Source organism: Apaloderma vittatum, unplaced genomic scaffold (genome assembly GCF_000703405.1).
Source record: "Apaloderma vittatum isolate BGI_N311 unplaced genomic scaffold, ASM70340v1 scaffold22538, whole genome shotgun sequence".
In the NCBI taxonomy this organism is placed as follows: Eukaryota; Metazoa; Chordata; class Aves; order Trogoniformes; family Trogonidae; genus Apaloderma; species Apaloderma vittatum.
The window spans coordinates 1-19,320 of NW_009731529.1; the positions used below are offsets into that span (position 1 = coordinate 1).

General features: G+C 39.2%; 1 protein-coding gene across 1 annotated transcript; it reads left to right on the forward strand.

Moving 5' to 3' along the window:
* Positions 1-2,427: 2,427 nt before the first annotated feature.
* LOC104278296 (lysine-specific demethylase 3A-like) lies at positions 2,428-19,309 on the forward strand (the record flags this gene model as incomplete). The annotated part of the gene is made up of 11 exons (XM_009875224.1): positions 2,428-2,583; positions 4,770-4,880; positions 6,501-6,603; positions 7,493-7,617; positions 8,083-8,155; positions 8,240-8,328; positions 10,468-10,619; positions 11,676-12,220; positions 13,502-13,703; positions 16,047-16,261; positions 19,131-19,309. Coding segments are annotated over 11 exons (1,950 nt in total), but the record flags the coding sequence as incomplete, so codon positions are not given.
* Positions 19,310-19,320: the final 11 nt, after the last annotated feature.

Here is a 19,320-nt window from a genome sequence, read left to right on the forward strand (position 1 = left end):
GCATGCTGTGCTCGGGGGAGGGAGGTCTTCTTGGTCAAACATGTGCACCTCTGGCTAAATCCCCCAATGTGCTCGTCCTACTGCAGGAAATCACCTCAAACTTAGTTATAAATGTGCTTTCAGCCACCAGCATTGGGAAAACTTTGGGTTTTTATTGCACTTGCTGTGGTTAGGTTTTATTTCTGTGTATTTCCTAAACGTAATTTTAAGATCTTGTCAGTTGTGAATGATTTCCCCCACCCTGAAATTCTTCCTATGGTGTTAGGATTGGTGACTTTTCTTTCTTGCTCTTTGGAATGAGCAAGTACTTCTGCTGTTTTGAACGACATACCAAATTAATGCGTTGGTGTTGGAGATTTCCTGGTCTCTTCTTGTGTGGTAGCCACTTCTTAATCATAATGATCAAGGGGATTCTTAAACACCCAATCGATTGTTGCAGGCTTAGTCTACTTCATTAACTATGTTTTGGGTGAAAGTCAAGTTTGAGTTTCAGAGCTTGGCTGTGAAGATCTTGAAGGGCTGTTTGGCAACTACGGTCAGTAAAATTATTCAACTGTGTCTGGGCAATTACTGTAGTAAACAGTGTTTGCTAGGGACAGAACTGCATTATAGTAATGGAATCTTGTTACATGGTTACTCTTATTTGTTTCTACAAGGGACTTTAGTCGCAGGCTGTTCTATGACAGCAAGAACAGCACCGTCTCTCAAAACTATTTTTTTTTTTTTTAAATGGGAATAGCTCTGTGACCTCCAATTAACTGAAGGAGCAGCTCCTTGTCAAACAAGAAGAAATTGTATATGTTTCTCAATCTTTTTTTGAAAGTGTAAACTTTGTTGCAAAGAGTCCCGAGTTGTTAGAGGCTGATCTTGTTGTTGTATCTGTGGCAGGGGTGGAGCTTTCTCCATCTTTGGCTAGCGGGGCTGTGCCCATGCTCTTCTTGCAGTGAGGAGCAGAAAGCTCTTCTTAAGGACCTTCTCTGGGGCTTACAAGGTGCTGTTGGGGACTTTACTGTGAGCCTTGTAACTGGTTAGAAGCGATTGATTTAATTTATTCTCCAGTAAAAGTCTTAAAGAAGTTACAAAGTGGGCAACTGAGGTGTAGAGAGCTCTTGTACCAAAACACGTGTCATCTCCTGTCCTCTCTGGCAGCTCTGTGGGAGAGTAATGTATAGTTAGACCCCAAATAGTAATGGATTGTGGAGGGGGAAGTCTCTGAATGAGTAGAAATGTTTAATCTTCTTGTATAGTGTCAGGAGCAAGCTACAGAATAGCTGCCAACTACTTTTGAAACTATTTTCTCCACTGTGTTTTCCTGTTTGTCCAGTGTTGATACTATGGACAAAACAAGCCGTTCTGGTTCTGGTACTTGTGTTTATTTGCTTATCTCTTCCATTGTTTCTGTGAACTTCAAAATGACTAAATTTGTTTCTGCATCCATTAGTTTCACTGCTTCTGTCTGTGGTAATGCTGGTTTGTGCATGCTTTTACTTGCCTTTCCCCTGAGAGGGAAGCTAAACACAAGGGAATGTTTCTACGATTCACTCAACTGAGGTTTCTCTGCTACTGGTGTAAATTAATTAAATATATTTCTACTCAATTGTTATATTTTATGGGAAGAGGGAGTGATTTTTCAGAAGAGTAGTGTTCTCTAGCAAGGTATTCTAATTCCTGTGTTCAGGCAAAGTCATATTTGTGGTCTTTCCCAATCCTTTGCTGTTCTCCCCATGTTGCCAATGAAAAGAAAGGTAATGCCATCCCCCCCAAAAGTTGGTCAAGCCAACATGTTTTTTCTGTGAAGCAACAACTGTTCTTCTGGTGAAAAGTTTGTGTAGATGCTTCAGAGATTTGTTAAGATAAATACCAGTTACAAGCAGACAGCAAATGACCTTTTTCACATTATATTATTTGTTCACCTTTACTGACTTACTGTCATTTGTGCTTTCAAGAAATTAACTGAAGTTATTCTTTGGGATTCTTAAAATATTTATAAAAAAGCAGCTTGTTTATTCAGGTGCTCTAGAATAAAATAGAAAATTTGTGGAAAACGCATGTGCTGCTACTGTATGCAATCCTTTAAATTTTTGAGGTTTTCTTTTTGTTGTCTAAAAATTGTAAACACTGGTGACAGATTTAACATGTTTAAGTGTCTTTGACCAGCAGAGGACCTCTTGATATGGGAAATTTATAGCGTTAAATAGGAATATTAATGTTTTATGTGACAGTAATGATGACAAACCAGTTAACATGTAATATACTAGGTCAGGCTGGATGCTTTCATGATTGCTTGATTGCATGACAGAAAAGCAATAATCATGTTTGCATTGTAAGTACTTTATAGAAAGAAATAGATGTTTGTTTACCTTTTCTTATATTGTATATATCTGAATTTATGGTTAGTCACTCCTCCACTTTACTTCCTTTCTGAAGATTTGTGTAGAGTTTGACGATGAGCCATGGGAAAAGAGAAGATGGATAGAAGTCTACAGCCATAAAATGAAAGTGTTTCTGGTGGAGCAAAAGCTGGTACTGGCTGAAAGAAAAACTTCAGGCAATTCTGTGCCTCCTGTCCAGTGGCCTGCAATGGTAAGTATAGGCTTGGCCTAACTCACTTTGGTTCTGCTGTTCCATCTTATAAGGACAGTGCTGTAAAAGTGTGGATTTCTTGAGTGTAGCTTTGCTTGTGTTCTCTTATGTGTGATCTGAAGGGAGACTAAACCTCTGTACAGCTCAAGCCAGGCAGAGCTTGTAAGCATTTGGAGTTGGTATGTTGTGCCTGGAGATACAGGAATGTATTTTTATGGCTTTGCTTCCCTCCCAAACCACTCTTCTGTAAAATGTTAATTCCTTCTCTCTCTAGTCTTGCATTTCTTCATTCAGGAAATTGCAGTTAAGAACAGAGAGAAAAGAGGTAAATAGGTTTCTAAGGAGAGCCTGTATTTTTATCTTAAACTCGTGTGTTACTCTGCCTCAATTACTGTTAATTCTTCAGTGATTCTTCATCTGAGACAAAAATTAAAAAAAAAAGACTCTTATGTGATGGCTGCCTAGCACAGATGATTTATGAGAACTGGATTTTGGGCGTATAAAAACGTGAGCTGTGCTGTACAAGCCGGAGAACCAAGGTTTCTGTAACTGCCATGCATGGCTGGCTAGGCAAATTAGCCAGTAGAGGCAAACAGAATGTTTCTTGATGTATTCAGCCAGTACAGTTTTACTTGACTACTTTGGACATTGCTGCTCGTAAAAGGAGTTGTGAAATAAAGGAATATGTAAACTTGCTGAACGTGAATTGTACTGAAGTTATAGCCAGTGTTTAATGCTCTCCTCTAGGTATGAAGTATGCAGCGTAATTCATATTGTTACATTTTAGTTGCAGTTTTTCTTAAGCAAAGCTAATCTAAGCAGACATTTGTTGGAAGTAGGGCCAAACAGGGTGGGAGAGGAAGTGGAAAGATGAATCTTTAATTTTATTTCTTGACCTGTGCATTCATACCAGCATTTCTGCTGGGAGGTTTTGCTGATACGATGTTCTGAAAACCATGCTTATTTAAACTTTAGCTGTTGTCCGGTTCCAAGTATCTGAACAATTCTTACTGGATACTTTATGTATGAAGCTTCCTTAACGACATGTTTGAAGTGTCAGTTCGTGCAGGCTACCTGTTTAAAAGCTCATTTAACAGAGGAACGATACGGGATAAAGTTAAGCACAATGCTGGAGCTTGCCTTGGCAGCAGAGACTTTTTCCTCCCCTTCCCGCAAGACAAGAAAGCATCAAAAGAGGGACGTGTAGATTAATTTATTTAAATCTCAATCACAACTTACTGATCCAAGTACACAGGAGAGTATGTTTCTGACAAATGAAATAGCTTTGCCAAATTCCTGTAAGGCCCAGTCGCTCCTGGAGGGACTCCTGCTCCTCACGTGGTGATGCTGCCCCTTTGCCAATGTTGTTTTCACTTCAGTACGGAAACCAAAGTGGAAGAAAGTATTTGCTTGATCAGTCCTTTGGAAACCCAAACACATATTCTAACAGAATGGTTTTCACTTTTTTCTTCTAACTTGGGTACGAATGTGGGTTTTTTTCACAGAGGGAGGAGTTAGTTCTAGACCCTTGTGATGTTCCAGACTCCTGATGCCTCCCTGCTCAGAGCTCTTACTGCAGGACCACGCATCATTTAATCTTCAGCATATTAGGGCAGAGTTCAGGAGCTTTTAAGGAATTTTTTTCTTTCCTTGTCTATTCTTAAAGCCTTTGGTATACCTGAACACAGCTTCATAATTGTACTGCAGTGGTAGAACAACGTCATACACATCTAAACCGAGACTTCAGGATGTTATCAGTGTTGCATAAGCTTTGAGAACTTTCAGACATTCATTTAAGCCATTCATTCGTTTGCTAGTTATTTCCTCAATCTACCAGAAGGAGGGTTTTTCACTAACATATCCACAATTAGAACTCTTAATAAAGTAAATTCTCTTTTAAGAAAGTAAATTCTTCATGCTGAAATAAGTGATTAATGATTGTTGGTGACAGCAACCTGAACTGACTTCCTAAGTTATTCTAATAAATGAAATTAACTTCATGTGTAGGTCGTTAGCTCCTTCACTAGACATATATTAGAAATTTTACTAGAAACTTGCTTTGTAGAACTGCGTGTAGATATGGTGCTCTAACAGAGAAATAGATGCAAAACTAAAATATTTTTTAATGTAAATGAGGAATTATGAGATATCACTCTGATTCTAAGAAATGTTTATCACTTTTCTAGACTTACAAATCCTTAGTGGACAAAGCTGGCTTGGGATCAATGGTTTCGGTACGCTATCTCGGTGAAGAGAAATGTGTTTTTCTTTCTAAAGACCTTTTGACACCCATTCAGGTAACCTTCTGTGGCATTATAAAGATGGAAGATAATAATAATAATAATAATAATAATTCTGTGGCATTATAAAGATGGAAGATGCCAGGTTAATATATTCTGAATGCAACCTTTAGATGGGTAACAACTTGGAATAACTGTTTACTGCTAGAACTTGTAAGTATCAGTTGTGAATGTCATGTGCCCATTGATTGAAAACTTGAAGCTGATCCAAGACTTGGTCACTTAAAGAGCTGGATGCAAGGGAGTGTGCTGGAATTTATTCAACTCAGGTGACAATTGCATCATGTTGATGGTGGGGATAATCTGGAATAGTTACCCATTGTTCTGGCTAACAGGACTATCCTTTCTACGGAAGGAATCACAAGAATGTCTCGAATAAATCTTGCCGCTCAGTAGAAACACATAATTTCTAATCCTGAACAAATGAGGAATTGGGTAGGATATAAATGATATGGCTGAATTCTAGCCCTTTTATTGAGCAACAGGAGGAAAGTTTATTAGTGAAAATTAGGTCGAGATGGGTTGAAACAATTGTCCTGCAGGCTGGTCAGGCATTTTCAAGAATAGTGTCTGCTAATGATAAAGAATTTAACTTTTTTCAGGGAAATTACTCTCACGACCTAAAAACACTGCATAAAACTATTGTTGTCCCATATTGAGACTGCTGGTAGTGTCATTGTTAGTGTTCTACTTTGGCTTGTTAACAGTCAGCAAATAGACAACTCCTTGAGCAACTACCAAAAGAATCACTTAAAGCTAAATTTGAGTTGTAGATTGTTGTCTTGCCTGCGTTGGCTGAAGAGTTCTTTATGTAGAAGCCGTATCTCAGCACTGCAGGGAAGACAATTGTTTTTAGGGCATCTTGAATAACAGTTTCTTGACTACTGCAGCCTTCTGCTTCATACACATACCAGAGCAGTGCTTTGGACAAACAAAAAAAACCCCAATAACCAATCAAACAAAACCAACAAACCAAAGAAAACCCCTTTTTATTAGCACTCTGAGCCATTGGTAAAAACTTGCACTAAAGTTCCCCATTCAGAATCAATTCTAAATGTTGTCAAGCAACTTGTTTTAGATAACAATACTGAAAAAAAATGCCTAAAATATAAATACATGATGCTGGATAACTGTGAATTATTTGGATGTAGCTGACTGGGTTTTTTTGGTGAATATTTTATAATGGTCTCTTGAGATGGGGTGGATCCTGGTGTTATGATAAGTAGAAACATAAACCTTAAAATATTTGCATTTACATCTGCTCAGCGCTACTTACACATTTTGCTGCTTCTGAGAACGTAAAATCCTCAGTTGAAAAATGAATGGTTCAATTAAACCTAGGGCTCACTAGCAATGTAGTAAGGCAAAACCAGATTGTTTTCAGAACGATATGAAAGTGGGCCTAGAGAGCTCACTTCAGCCTGTCTCACAGATGATCGATCCAGATTAGTGGTGAGGAAATGGTTTGCCTTGATAAATACAATATCCTAGGAGCTGAAGGAACTTGGACTTGTATGAACTGCTGCTGTCTTGTTTCAAAGTACTATGGTGGTTTGTTAATCCAAACCCATTATCCATAATACTGACTCCTATAATTTTTTTTTTATTCCTAAACAGGATGTGGACAGTTCCAGGCTTCATCTTAAGGATGATCAAAATGTTAATGAAGAAATTCAGGCTTTGGTTAAGAAACACCTGGACGAAACACGCTTGGTACAAGGTAGAAGCATCCTCTAGCGGAAAATTCTGGCAATAAATACTCAAGTTAAAAGGGAAATCTTTGCAGTGATGGTGTAAATTACAATAATCTGTTCTAGGGATAAAAGGTGTTTTTTAAATACTGATTCTCCTTTCTTTTGCAGCACTAAATGAAACATGCGAAGGATTATAGAGATTTGTTTGAAATGTATTTACTCTTTCAAAGGAATTACAATCTAGGCCCATATAGATGGCCTGGCACTTGTGAAAGAGATGAAATTTGTAGTAATTCTCACTGGAGTGATTTGAAGTTGTTTGTCTGATGTAGCTCGATTCCTACGAAGTTTTATATCAGACTACATTTTAGTCAACTTAAAATTGTTATTTTTAGATTTGCCACCTTCAAATTCTTAGTTATTGGGTTAATACAACATATTTGTAGTAATGTGCTTGCATGTGCAAGAAATGTCTTTTGTTGAAAGGTAAATATTACAACTTGAAGTTGTCATTTCCAATACTGTAAAGAGAAGAAAAATTCATATCTTATTATTGAATCTTTGTTTCTGTGTCCACTGATCTGCCTTACTCTCTGAAATCTGGCCTCTGCTGCATGTCTTAACCTTCAGAAAAAATTTCATTGAGCCGTTCCAGGAAGGAGGTGGCTGGAACATATGTTGTCAGACTTTTTTCATCCCCTCAGCTGTGTGGAAGCTTTCTCCAGGTTCTCAGCTGATTTTGCTTACTTGCATCTTATGTAGAATCATAAAATGGAATCATAGAATCATTAAGGTTGGAAAAGACCATCAACCATGCAGTACCGTTGGCACATTCTTACTGGTAACTGTGATGATCTTTGTATTCCCTTTTTAATTAAACTCCTTTTTCTTGTATTTTTTTTTTCTATTTTTAAGGTGGGAAAAATATCATTGGTTCAAAAATTAGAATTTATAGCCTGGATCCATCTACTCAGTGGTTCACAGCAGTTGTTGTCAATGGTAATCCAGCTACAAGAACTCTAGAAGTCAACTGCCAGGAGGTAAGAACGGGTTGCTGGTGGGTTACAAATGGAGATGGGAAGTGGATGAGAACTTGTATTTATGTCCTCACCAACACTATTTTTAATTCTGTCCTAACTGTATTAAATGTGATGCGGATCAGTGTAGCCCAGAATAAACTGTTACCCCCAGATGTTTCTGTATGCTGCTGGTAGAACTGTCAAATGGGAAGTAGCCTTGTATGCAAAATGGGGGAGACCTGGACTTTTTATTTAAAGAGAGAGGCAAGTGTATGGTCCTGGTTTCTTTTTCTATGCTGTATAGATAGTGCCCTGAAGCACCAGCATATACGTGCGTTTTGATGTCACAACGATATGTTGTCAAATGCAATGTGGTATTCAAAGAATCTAGTTGTGTCTTAAGTGAAGCCTGTACCTCAATATCCAAGATAAATACATTCAAACAATATTTTCACCTCTGCTTGTCTGTTTTTGTTCTTTTCCAAGATCCCAGCTTTAAAAACCCTTGATCCAGAGTTAATTCATGTTGAAATTATATATGACAACAATGGAAAATGTGGTAAGAGTTGTTATTGTTTGTCCTTCAAACACTAAGTAGCATCTTTGTGATAAACGGACTAATCTTAATCACCTTCTCTTCCAGATAAACCTAAAAGAATTGGAGGCGTGAAGAGGAAGTCGTCTGAGAATAGTGGAAGTGTTGATGCTAAACACACAAAATCTTCTGAGGTAGTGTTGTACTATATTATATACGACTGTTATATAATGGTTATGTCATTTCTCAGAACAGTCAAATAAGGATTAGGTGGGAAAGTGGAATAATAAATATAATCTCTGGGAGGGTGTGGTGAGTTTGTTGAAACTTGTCTGGGCATGGGTAAACCATCTTGCCTTGTCATAATCGACGAAAAAATTACTGAGTCTTTAAGGTGATTGTTTTCTAACTGTACTTTTCACTCGCTCCTGCTGCTTAGGAGTTAGCCTGCCTGGTCATGTATTTTATAGTGAGAGAAAACACAAAGCAGTTCTGGAGTTTATAACCTTTACTTTTCACATTCTTTCTTTAACTATTTCTTTTGTAAATCCCAAACATTCAGCTATACTTGCGTACTTTGAGGTTTCAAGCTCTACAAGCAGCGGTCTAGAAGAAGGTTTTTCAGTACAAAAAAGGAATATGACTACATTTCTAGTACTTCTGTGTCTACATTTAATTTATTTGTGAGTGACTTGCCAAGTTATCACTGAGATCTAAGAAAACTGTCTCAAAGGTCAGAAGACAATCTAGGTAACCGAGGTACAGAAATGCAAATGAACAATAATGACTTGGCTGAAGAAAAGTCCTTCAAACTTGCCCTGTAATTCTGCCCCAGAGATTACGACCAAAAATTGTGTTTTAGGCAGGAGTAGCCTTCTGGAAGCTCCATAGTGCTGGTGGTGTGGGAGGGTCCAGTTTCGCTTTCTTGGCTTTGTGTTCTTGGCTTCTGTGTCGAGTCAACTGTGTAGATGTGGCTGATGGCTGGATATGGTTATTAGAAATCTTTAATGGCTTCACAAAGGTACTGCATGAGGTAGCAAGTATGGGGTAAGATTTCTCAAGGAAAAGTCCGATCTGTCTTGTATTTACTGCTGAGGAAGGGTGTGCAGCAAATAGGCATGAGGTTGCTGCTGTGTTGCAATCATGCTCTGCTTATGTTGTTTCTGGAGCTTGTGCTTGAGTACCTGTCGCATCTTTGGGTGCTCAGTATGTCTTTTAACTTTCTGCCTGTTCAGCCATTGAGCAGCCTGCTTGGTAGGCACAAAGCTGGTCTTCCATGAGAGATTTGGAATGTGAAATGGAGAGTTGGGATCTGAATTTGTAGCTTGTTGCACCAGTTTAAGTTAGTCTGGTTGGTTACTTCTGATTTCTTGTATGTGTTGCTGCAAAGGAGTGGAACCTTTATCAGTTTTCTACACTTTGGGAAGTATTGTCTCAGGATGACAACTGTACTTTCTAATAAGGAGAAGAGGAGCTCTGTTTCTCTGATTTTGGTGGATGTGAATATATGGAGGTGATAAGCTGAAGCTGTATTTTTTACTTAGTGCGTGATAGCACTCTGATTTCTAATATGGAGTTAATTAGTGCAAGTGTTTTTTTTGAGAGCTTGTCTCAGCCCCTGACAGCTGTGTTATATCAAAGCAGAAACAAAATATTTTGGAGTTGATATTAATGAGTCCGTCGTGTAACTTCCAGCAGTAAGTCGAGCATGTGGGAGTAGAATATGTATGTTAGAGCTGAGGAAGGAGCCCCACAGAAAAGTACTTTTTTTTCTTTTTTTAAAGACACTTGCTAATTTGGTCAGCCTCTTGTATTCCTAAAAGAATTGTTAGTAAGGCTGGTGTTTCAATCGGCATTTGCTTTTCACTTTTCTAAAATCCTGGTACAAAAGTTTTCTCACTGAGGGGAAGTTCAACATCTAGATTTTTGGTAATGTTGTCAAACTAACTTCCCAGTTTTAATTTTCTCCAAGGTTTTCAGATGAGCTCTGAAAGTTATTTCTGGCTTCTGATTACTGCTGTGGTTTTAGGAAGATCACTGCACTGGCAGTTATGAAGAGCAGAGCTTCCTGTCTTTCTTTCCACTTTCTTAGTAAACCTTTCCCCCAAAATAAGTTTCTTGTTAATTAGAGGGAAATTAACCTGAGCAGTGTTTCATGGAACCTATAAGGTTTGAAAGGACATGATGAAGTCTTGCCATCGTGTAGACTGACGAATGATCTTCGAGGAGCTTTGTTAAATACAGTGGGAAGGGTATTAATGTGTTTTTTTTCTTTTCAAGATGAACCCAGTATTCCCATTAACCTGAATTTTCCTGACTTAAAATCTCCCTTACAGGTTTCTCCCAGCCAGGGACATGTGCAGTCGGTACCAACTGTGTTGGGTGAAGCGTTGCTGGGATGTACTCCTGCTAACAAAGACCAAAGGCATCAAGGCCTGCCCCTGCCAGCGAACTCGCCACCCAATCTTGGTGCAGAAACTCCTCAGGGGTAAGGAAATCCATTTATGCTTATGCAGGCTTTATTTCTTCTGAAAATAACTTCCAATTCTTAGCAAAACAAACTCAGAGGTAATTTTAAAGGATTGTAGTGACTAGTCTTCTCTAATATCAGCATAGAAAAGTGTTAGACTTAATTGCTCTAGATACATAATTTACTTGCTTGCACCATATTTTTATTTTTTATCTTTGAAGTATTGCCCTTCAATGTCCCAATGTGCTACTGCTTCATTGGACCCATTTGTAAACTGATGGGTTATACATAGATGTGGTGCCTCCTTTTTGGCAAATGCCTTCCTCTCCTGCCCTAAGAAAATCAGAACTCATTCAGGCAGGTGTCCTGCACAGTAGCTTCGTGCAGATCCAAGCAAAGGGCTTCAGTTATATCTCTGTTGAAGCCCAGTGGCTTTAATCTTCTCTGTGACCCCCCAATTCTGTCACAAAAATGAACAGAATGGTAGAATACTGTGACAGCAAAATTCAAAGTTTATGCATTAGCTTTGGAGGTGATATAGGTTTGGGACTTTTCCCCCTCACTTAGTTTTGTGTTTATTTCTCAGAAGATAAATGCAGAAGATATGTTTTTGGGTTTTCATTTGAGCTTTTTGTGTGAGTGGCTTTACTGTCTCCAGTATAGACTTAGTAGTGCTAGCCAGAAGTTTCTTGAGTATTAGAATCTCCTCACACAGACATACAAGTGAAAGACATTTTTTTTGCACAGCCATTGTATGGAGAAAATGAAAAAGTAACTGTTTAATTGAGAGAGACGGTAGTGAAGTAGCTGCAGTACCTAAATTTGTGTGTGCCTACAGCATTATCATTCTGTTTAACTCTTAAAAACAATCAAAATCAAAAAAACCCTCAAAAATATCCAAACTCAGAACTTCAAACCTATTTAACCTCACACAAAATTTAAAATCTTGGAACATCAGAATTCAAAGTACAGAATTAAATTTCCTCTTTCAAGCTTTAAATAGGAGTAACTTTAGCAGCTGATGCCCTGTTTTGACTGACACCTTTTTCTTTGCCTGATTGTTGTGTGTTGCAGCACATGTAGACGAAGCTTACCAGAAACTCATCCTTCTTGTCTCAGTACTGGAATTAAGCCACTGAAGGAAGATCTGACAGCCTTTCCTAAAGTGGGGTTTATATCTACAGAAAAAACACAAAATCTTAGTGATCAAAATGGTAAATATACCTCTTTGACAAACTTGAGACCTTCATCTTTGACTGGTTCAGCGAATGAAAAAGGCACCAACCTGAAAAATACAAATGAACCTTTTATGAAGCCCCCAACAAACTTTCCAAAAGAATGCGTTTCTGCAAAACAGTTGCAACATCTTAACTCTTCCGTAGCAGTACCCAGAGTCAGCAGCACTTTTGAACTGCAGCGGACTTTGGAGTGTAGACCCTCAACCTCAGATGCTCATCTTCTCCCTTTTACTGAGTCTGGAGTTAAATCGCAAAGCAATTGCAACGGCCAGAACAGCCACAAGGGAAACAAGATCGATGAACTTGCAGACGTGGAATTTTTCATTAGAAGAAATGAAAGTGAAAGCTTTTGGACTGGAAGTACCAAGGTGCAAGATAATAGTAAGTATTTTTAAAACTTGCTGTCATTTGAAAGTCCTTGTAATTTCTGTGCAACTACATACAAGTAGGTCCTTCTTAAATTACTAATCTTGCGTACATCACACTGTGAGTGAATCTGGAATTTGAGTTGTTTGTGGGGCCTTTTACAAGGGGATCGCAAAAAACTTGAGAAAAACATTATTTCCTGATAGAGGAGGGGGACTAATCATTAATTTCTAGACATAAGTTACGAAATGTATGCGAGAACAGAATGCCAAAATAGGTTACAAGCCCAAGGTTTTGTTTGGCATGCAAATGCATAATGAGACTGTTTTGTGGTTTGTTTGGTTTTTTTTCTTCTTTAGCAAGGCTCCTAAATTTTGTAACTGTGGTGAGGGATGTAAGTTATCAACAAAGCTTTGTTCAAGAGGGGCTTTCATTTCAAAACATTTCTGAAAACAAAGCAAACAAAAACCTCAACCAACCAAAAAAAAACCCCGCCACGCCAGCAATCAAACCCCACCTAACCCCAAAGCAGCCCACCTTGTTTCTGTGTTTTCTGTGGCCCAGTTCCACGTGAGCAATCCCCTTTCCCATGGGCCCAAATGGGAAAGGCTGTGGTTGTTTTAAGGAGCTGGACTCTGCGTTACATTTTGTGCTGTGCACCAATATATATACGGATGTATAGCACATCACTCAAGCTTCTGGGAATCTCCACACACACCCACCTCTTCTTTCTTTGCAATCTCGTGTTGCTTGGTCTTGGGTTACCCCGTGCTATTCCATAATTAATGTGGATGCGCAGCCGGCCAAGCAGTTGTGCCCTGCTAGGCCTCACCCGCAGCGTGGGCGGAAGAGATGGTTGGCTCCTGTCACAGTAGGATGCTGAAAGCCATCGCATCATGAAGGTGAAAATAAGACTGAGATGGCCGGGTTGGACTTCTGTCCCCATTACTTGTGAAATGTGGCTGCTTCATGCCCCAGGCTACTTGATGCTCTGGTACTCCAGCCCTGATGGCTGAAAAGCTTTCATTAAAAGCTCTTTTCAAGTATTCTCTGTGGAGGAGCGAAAGGAGCTGTTAAACTTGAGTCCACAGACTGTGACTCCGGTGGAATTCTAGCTTGAGAAAGTTTCTACTGACCTGCAAAGAGGTTTCTGCCAACTGCATATATTTTAGCTTAACTTCATTTCAATGTAATGTGAACCTTGCAGTTGATGTGGATCTTTCACTAAAACGTATTTACTTGCCTCTTTATGTGAGAAACTGAAGCTTCTCTAACCTGCGCTACTCTTCCCTGCAGTAATTGTTCGCAAGTCAATTTTAGCAGATGCTGCTAAAGTGAAGAAGCTGCAGCAAAGTGGAGAAGCGTTTGTACAGGATGGCTCCTGCAATAATATCGCACCTCACTTGCATAAATGCAGGGAATGCCGCTTGGACAGTTATCGGAAGAACAAAGAGCAAAGAGACTCCACTGTCTTTTGTCGATTCTTTCACTTCAGAAGGTAAGAACACCTTTGACTGTCCGTATGTACACCTTGGTATTCTCTAAATGTGAGTAAAGTGCCCTGTGTCAGAGTTGGACATCTGACCTTTTTTGCTTTTCTGACAGGGGGCTACTGAGTGCTTACTGTTAGCTAGAAAATGGACTTCATCTTGCAGGACAGATAAAAAAAGCAGTTGTGTAGCCAAAAAAGTCCTCTAGCTCTCTAGTTTAAAGCTACTAGATGTTGGTGTGTAGCTGTTAAGCCAGAAGGCTAATATACCTAAATAATGAGCAGTAGCCTGTGGTTTTTTAGCCCTTAGAAATTTTATGACTGCTTAATTTGAGTAGAAATGCTCTTTGGCGGGACTTTGAGCTTCTTTTTTTTTTTTTTTGCTATGCTGGGCTGGGTGCCACTGGGATAACGTGAGTTTAGTTTGAGCACTACAGCTCAGTGTTGTTGGAGTTACTAGTGAGAGTAGGCTCTGTGCATGCTTCCCAACGTTTAGCAGTGCCGTAAGTGACCGAGAGCTTTCTACTGGATTTGTGGAATAGCAATGGGCAAAATATGTTGCGTTCCTCGATTCTTTGTTCCTTTGTTCTTTAAGCTCTGCCACAGCGACACTGAATTGGTGTGCTCTCTGCATTTTGGGAGAGTCGGTGAGGAGACTTTAAGGAAAACCCAGTGACTGCGGAGCTGTGGTTGCTTTTCTAAACCTAAGCTGCAGCTTCAGGTCCTTTACCGCCACCTGCACCCCTCCCCAGCGCCTGATTCTGGAATGAACAAAGCCTTCTGATGTTTTATCTCTTTAGTTCTTAAGAGGCCGTGAGGAACCCTTTCAGAACGAGTGTTAAACTTAGTTGAAGCCCGTCTCTAAGCCCAGGGTGGATGTTGTCAAACTGTAGTGCCTGGCTGGTTTTTAGCATGTCCATTCCTTTGTTTCCAAGTTGTGTAAATGTTTTCCATGAACTATTTGATCTTATGTCCAGATGTTCTTGCAAACTTCTTGTTTCCTGCTCCTCCCATTTAAACTTCGAGGCATGGACTGTGTTTTGTGGGAAGAAGGTAACAGTTATGATAGTAGAGAGGAAAAGCAAAAATATTAGTTATCACAAGGGAGTTAGGAAGCTTATTTATTCTCAGTTTTCCTTTTGATTTTTCATAGGAATGACTTTCGTTTGAGTCTCTAGATAGAATAAAAACAAGCTATAGGCCTGAAGACTTTTGAAGAGAGAATGAAAGCAGAAATCATATTGCATTAGAATCAAATGTTAAAATGATCACAGAAAAAAACCCCAAACTCTTCCACTCTTGTTTGCTTCTTGAGGTTTCACACTGCAACACTATCCACCTTGCATGTTTTGTAGCTAAAGGTTTAAAAAAACCAAGAGTATGTGTTACTAATCTGTTATTTAACCTCAGATTATAGATTTTGCTATAGTAGATCTTGGAATAATCTGACATAATTGAAACATTCAAAAGCCTATGAGACAGACTATGCTAATTCATCTTCTCGGGTAACAATCCAGACTTGCAGTTCAGTTCAAAGCAGTTGAATCCTTAAGTTTAGAACTTGAAGCTGGTTGAACCATCCTGTTTTACTGAATGGGAAATCTGCAGAGTCTGAAGATGGCATTTGTCTGCTGATATCAGTTGCCAACACATGGTTTTTTGACACATTTAGCATTGCACTGAGCATGTCTTGTCATCAGAAGTCAGCTTCCCTCTATGGCCTTTGTTAAAAAGGTTCCTGAAAACGTGAGCTGAACTTGATTTGTGTTGGGGTTTTTTATTTATTTAATAAATTACTAACACTACAGATCTCATTCTTTCCAGCTGCTTGGAATCACTCAGGAAAGTACCATACACAAATCTTTATCAAATTTTTTTTTTTTTGAGGGAGGCAGCTACTTTCAAATTAATTGTTGCTGAAATATATCCTATGTTTAGGGTGTTCTACCTTCTATTGTGAGTTGTCTGTCGTTCTAGATTAAGTTTTTACTGTTACCTTGTCTAGATGTGATCCTTAATGCCAGTGCATTTTAAGAATTATGTTAACCTGATTTAATTTTGTGTGCTTAAAAAAAAAAACAACAAACTCCTTTAGTTAGGAAACCTACCTCACTACAAAAACCTGATGTTTTGGATGTTTTGTTGGGTTGGTTTTTTATTTATTTTAACATTAAGCATGCCTGACATTACTGACCAATATGTTTAATCCTGTCTATTGTAACCAACAAGAGTTAAACTTGTTGACATACAACATACATGTTTACAATTCAAGCATTGCCTCATTGGAATGAATGTAAAATAATAAAACATTTGAGATTATGGGGTTTACTCCTTTTCCCTCTCTTTCCACAGGTTGCAGTTCAATAAGCACGGGATACTGCGTGAGGAAGGCTTCTTAACTCCAAATAAATACGACCCGGAGGCTATTAGCTTGTGGCTTCCTTTATCGAAAAATGTCGTGGGTTTAGATCTTGACACAGCGAAGTACATCCTGGCCAACATCGGAGACCACTTCTGTCAGCTAGTGATATCTGAAAAGGAGGTTATGTCTACAATTGAACCACACAGTAAGATCAATTTGTATTAAAATAATCTATGTTTTAATAGTTTAATGTGACACTTAAGGCTTCAGTGCTTCCCTCTCTTCTCAGGGAGAGGCAGTGCTTAAGACCCAGGGTGAACTAGTGTCAACAACTCTTTGCTCGCAAAGAAAGGGAAAAGTAATTCTACCTTTCTTTGTGTCAGAAGAACTTTCTCAATTTATCAAATTACTTTTCCTGTTGCAGAGTGTAATTCTGTTATGAAACAAAGTGTAAAAAAAAAAAAATAGCAAGCAGCTGACAGCAATCTATTCTTAGCATGTAAATAAAGCTTTCATTTTGACTGCACAGGTTCTGTTAGATTGCTTTGGTCCTGTTTTGTTGTTCTTGCATAACAGACCTAATGCTGCTTGTAAAGTCAGTAAAGAAATCTTTTTCCTCCAGCTGAAAGCTTCCAGTAGGACTCTTTCAAGGGATTGGGGATAGAGCAGAGAGATGCTGTCGGTGGGGAAACTGGCCGCAGAGCATCATCCCTGTGCACGGGGAAAACCTTGCATCTTTGCCCCTGGGCTTTCTGGCCACATCAGAACTTTTTTGTAGCAAATGTGAGGAGACAGATGGGGAGGGTTCTGATCTTGCATAACCACTTCTCAGAGCAGAATGACTCTTAAAATGGTATTTGTTTTTTAGATTATAAGTGCAGTACAGGCAGTTCAGGTTAGAAGACTGTCTGCGCAATGTCTTCTGCATTTGAGTGGTGTTGACATTGTATAAAGATTGTATCAGTTTACCAGTCCAAGGTTTTGAATAAAACCAAAAAACCTGAACAAGCTTGAATGCCCTTCAGAAGGGGATTTGAGATGTTTCAGAAATGCATTCTCTGGGGTCTTACCCTGGAGTACTTGGAATCTGCAAAATCTGCTCTTTGCTTGAACTGGAACGTATTCAGGCTTGCAGAGCCAGAGTATCAATAGCCTGAGTGACAGGTACAGACTGAAATATTGAAACCCTTCCAGAAGCATGAGATTTTGGGTGGAATTCATGAAACAAAGGGGACGTGTGATATTTCTTAATAGCAGAGGATGCATCTGTTAGCACACCTACCAGAAACATCCTCTGTTTAAAAAAAAGTATGGATGTGAGTTCTGGATTTGGGTTGAAAAGAGTGAAATGTCATGAATTCCTCTTCGATTGTTTATTGCTCTGGCTGGTGAGAACAAAGGAACTCCATTTCATTAAAATGGAGGATGTTTTTTAATGCCCTGAATGGGAAAGAAATAATTTACAGCCTAGAGATTCATTCTTTTGAACTGAAAAAACATGCAGTTGACACAGAAAAAAGGTGGATTTTTCTGTCACTGTGATTTGAAGTTTTGGTAAACTGTTCTTGGCAGAGTTCGGCTGAAATGATACCTTTTCATAAAAATTCTGTCTTTGAAAAACTCGCCTTTTCCAAAATGTCAAAATATTGTGTTCAAATACTGCTTTTTAGGGGGATAATTTATGTTTGAATATTTTTGCACTCTATAGTATGTCTTGAGGTCAGCCCTGCTTTCTTTTACCAGTGAGTTACCAGACTGGGAGGTAAAGCCATAAGACAAACAAGTGTAGGGATAAAATTACTTGGGAGAGCTTCCTTTAAAGAGAGTTCCTCAGAGGATTAGTAGAAAAGCACAAGTGAAATTATCCCTGGGTAGTAAAAGATTGACCAGTGTCGAAAGAACAGCTTGTTAGGTCACATTGCTCCTTGGCCACCAGTGCCAAGAGGAGATGAGATCAAACTGCAGGGAGGAAACAAAAGAATAGGAGGAGTGGAAAAGAACAAAAGCCAGAAAACTGAAATATGGAATGACCTGCAAAAGATAACAAAAACCGTCGTGCCGTTCTGAGGAAATTGTAGGATTTGCCTAGAAAATGGTAAATAGAGTGCATGTTTTTAAAAGGCAGGGAAAAATGGAACTGTTGATATTCAGACCTCTGTCTTTTAGAAGAATTTTGAAGCAAGTAGCCAAACAATTTTTACCTCCTACTTCAGAACAAATTGTGCCAAGCTAATCTAGTTCTGCTCCATACATAGTTAATGGGCATTATACAGAAAAAGCAACAGATGTCTTGGACCCTGGTGTGGTTTTTTTAGCATACGTTAGGACGTGGCCTCTCATAACTTGCTTTTAAAATTAAGAAACACTGTGGGCAGAAAAGTTTCAGAGAAGTTCCAAGTGTGGAAGGAGGTAGGAGGAGGCAGATGTGTGCTTTTGGTCTAGTCTGGTTTTCCAGCTGGCGACATAATGAAACAAAAAGCAGGCGAAGCTCATCAGTACATAATGCGAGCTCTGGAAGGGCTTGTAGGTTTTCGAAGGTACTGTCCCCGTTTGGGATGTTTGGAGAGAACTGAAGAAGTGACTTGGGGTCAGGAAAGATGGAGTATAGTGGGGGTGTAAGAAACCTGAGCAGCAGTGGGCGGTTCTTCACCACTCACCAGTTTGAGAAGGTCTGATGCAAACCTATAAACATGTAGAAAAGCTGCTGAACAGAAGAGAGATCCTTGTCACTGTGCTGTCGACTAGACAATAAGGACAAGCTGGTTGTGATATGATTTAACTTTTTTCTAGGCTAGCTGTGGAATTTGTACTTAGGAGCTTGTCACCAGTGTGCGTGGTAACTTGGGCAGACATGTGTCAGGAGTACAGAGAAAGCAAAGTGGTTTTTTTTGATTCCTTAGACTCTATCCTGGACCTGCTTTTCTGAATCTGTAATGGCAAAGGCTTTGTTTTGGAGTTCCACTACAAAACCAAGTCTGAGTCTTACATCGCTTGAAGTGGTGTAGCTATATTTAACATGCAAATATTTTGTTTTGTATAAAGTAACACTCGGACTAACCCATGAATTACTACAGGACAGGTAGCCTGGAAGCGTGCGGTTCGTGGGGTTCGAGAAATGTGTGACGTGTGTGACACCACCATCTTCAACCTTCACTGGGTCTGCTCGAAATGCGGCTTTGGTGTTTGTGTGGATTGTTACAGGATGAGGAAGAAAAGCTTACCTAAAGGTGAGGATGCGTATTGCTGCTTCTGAAAAAGAGGGGA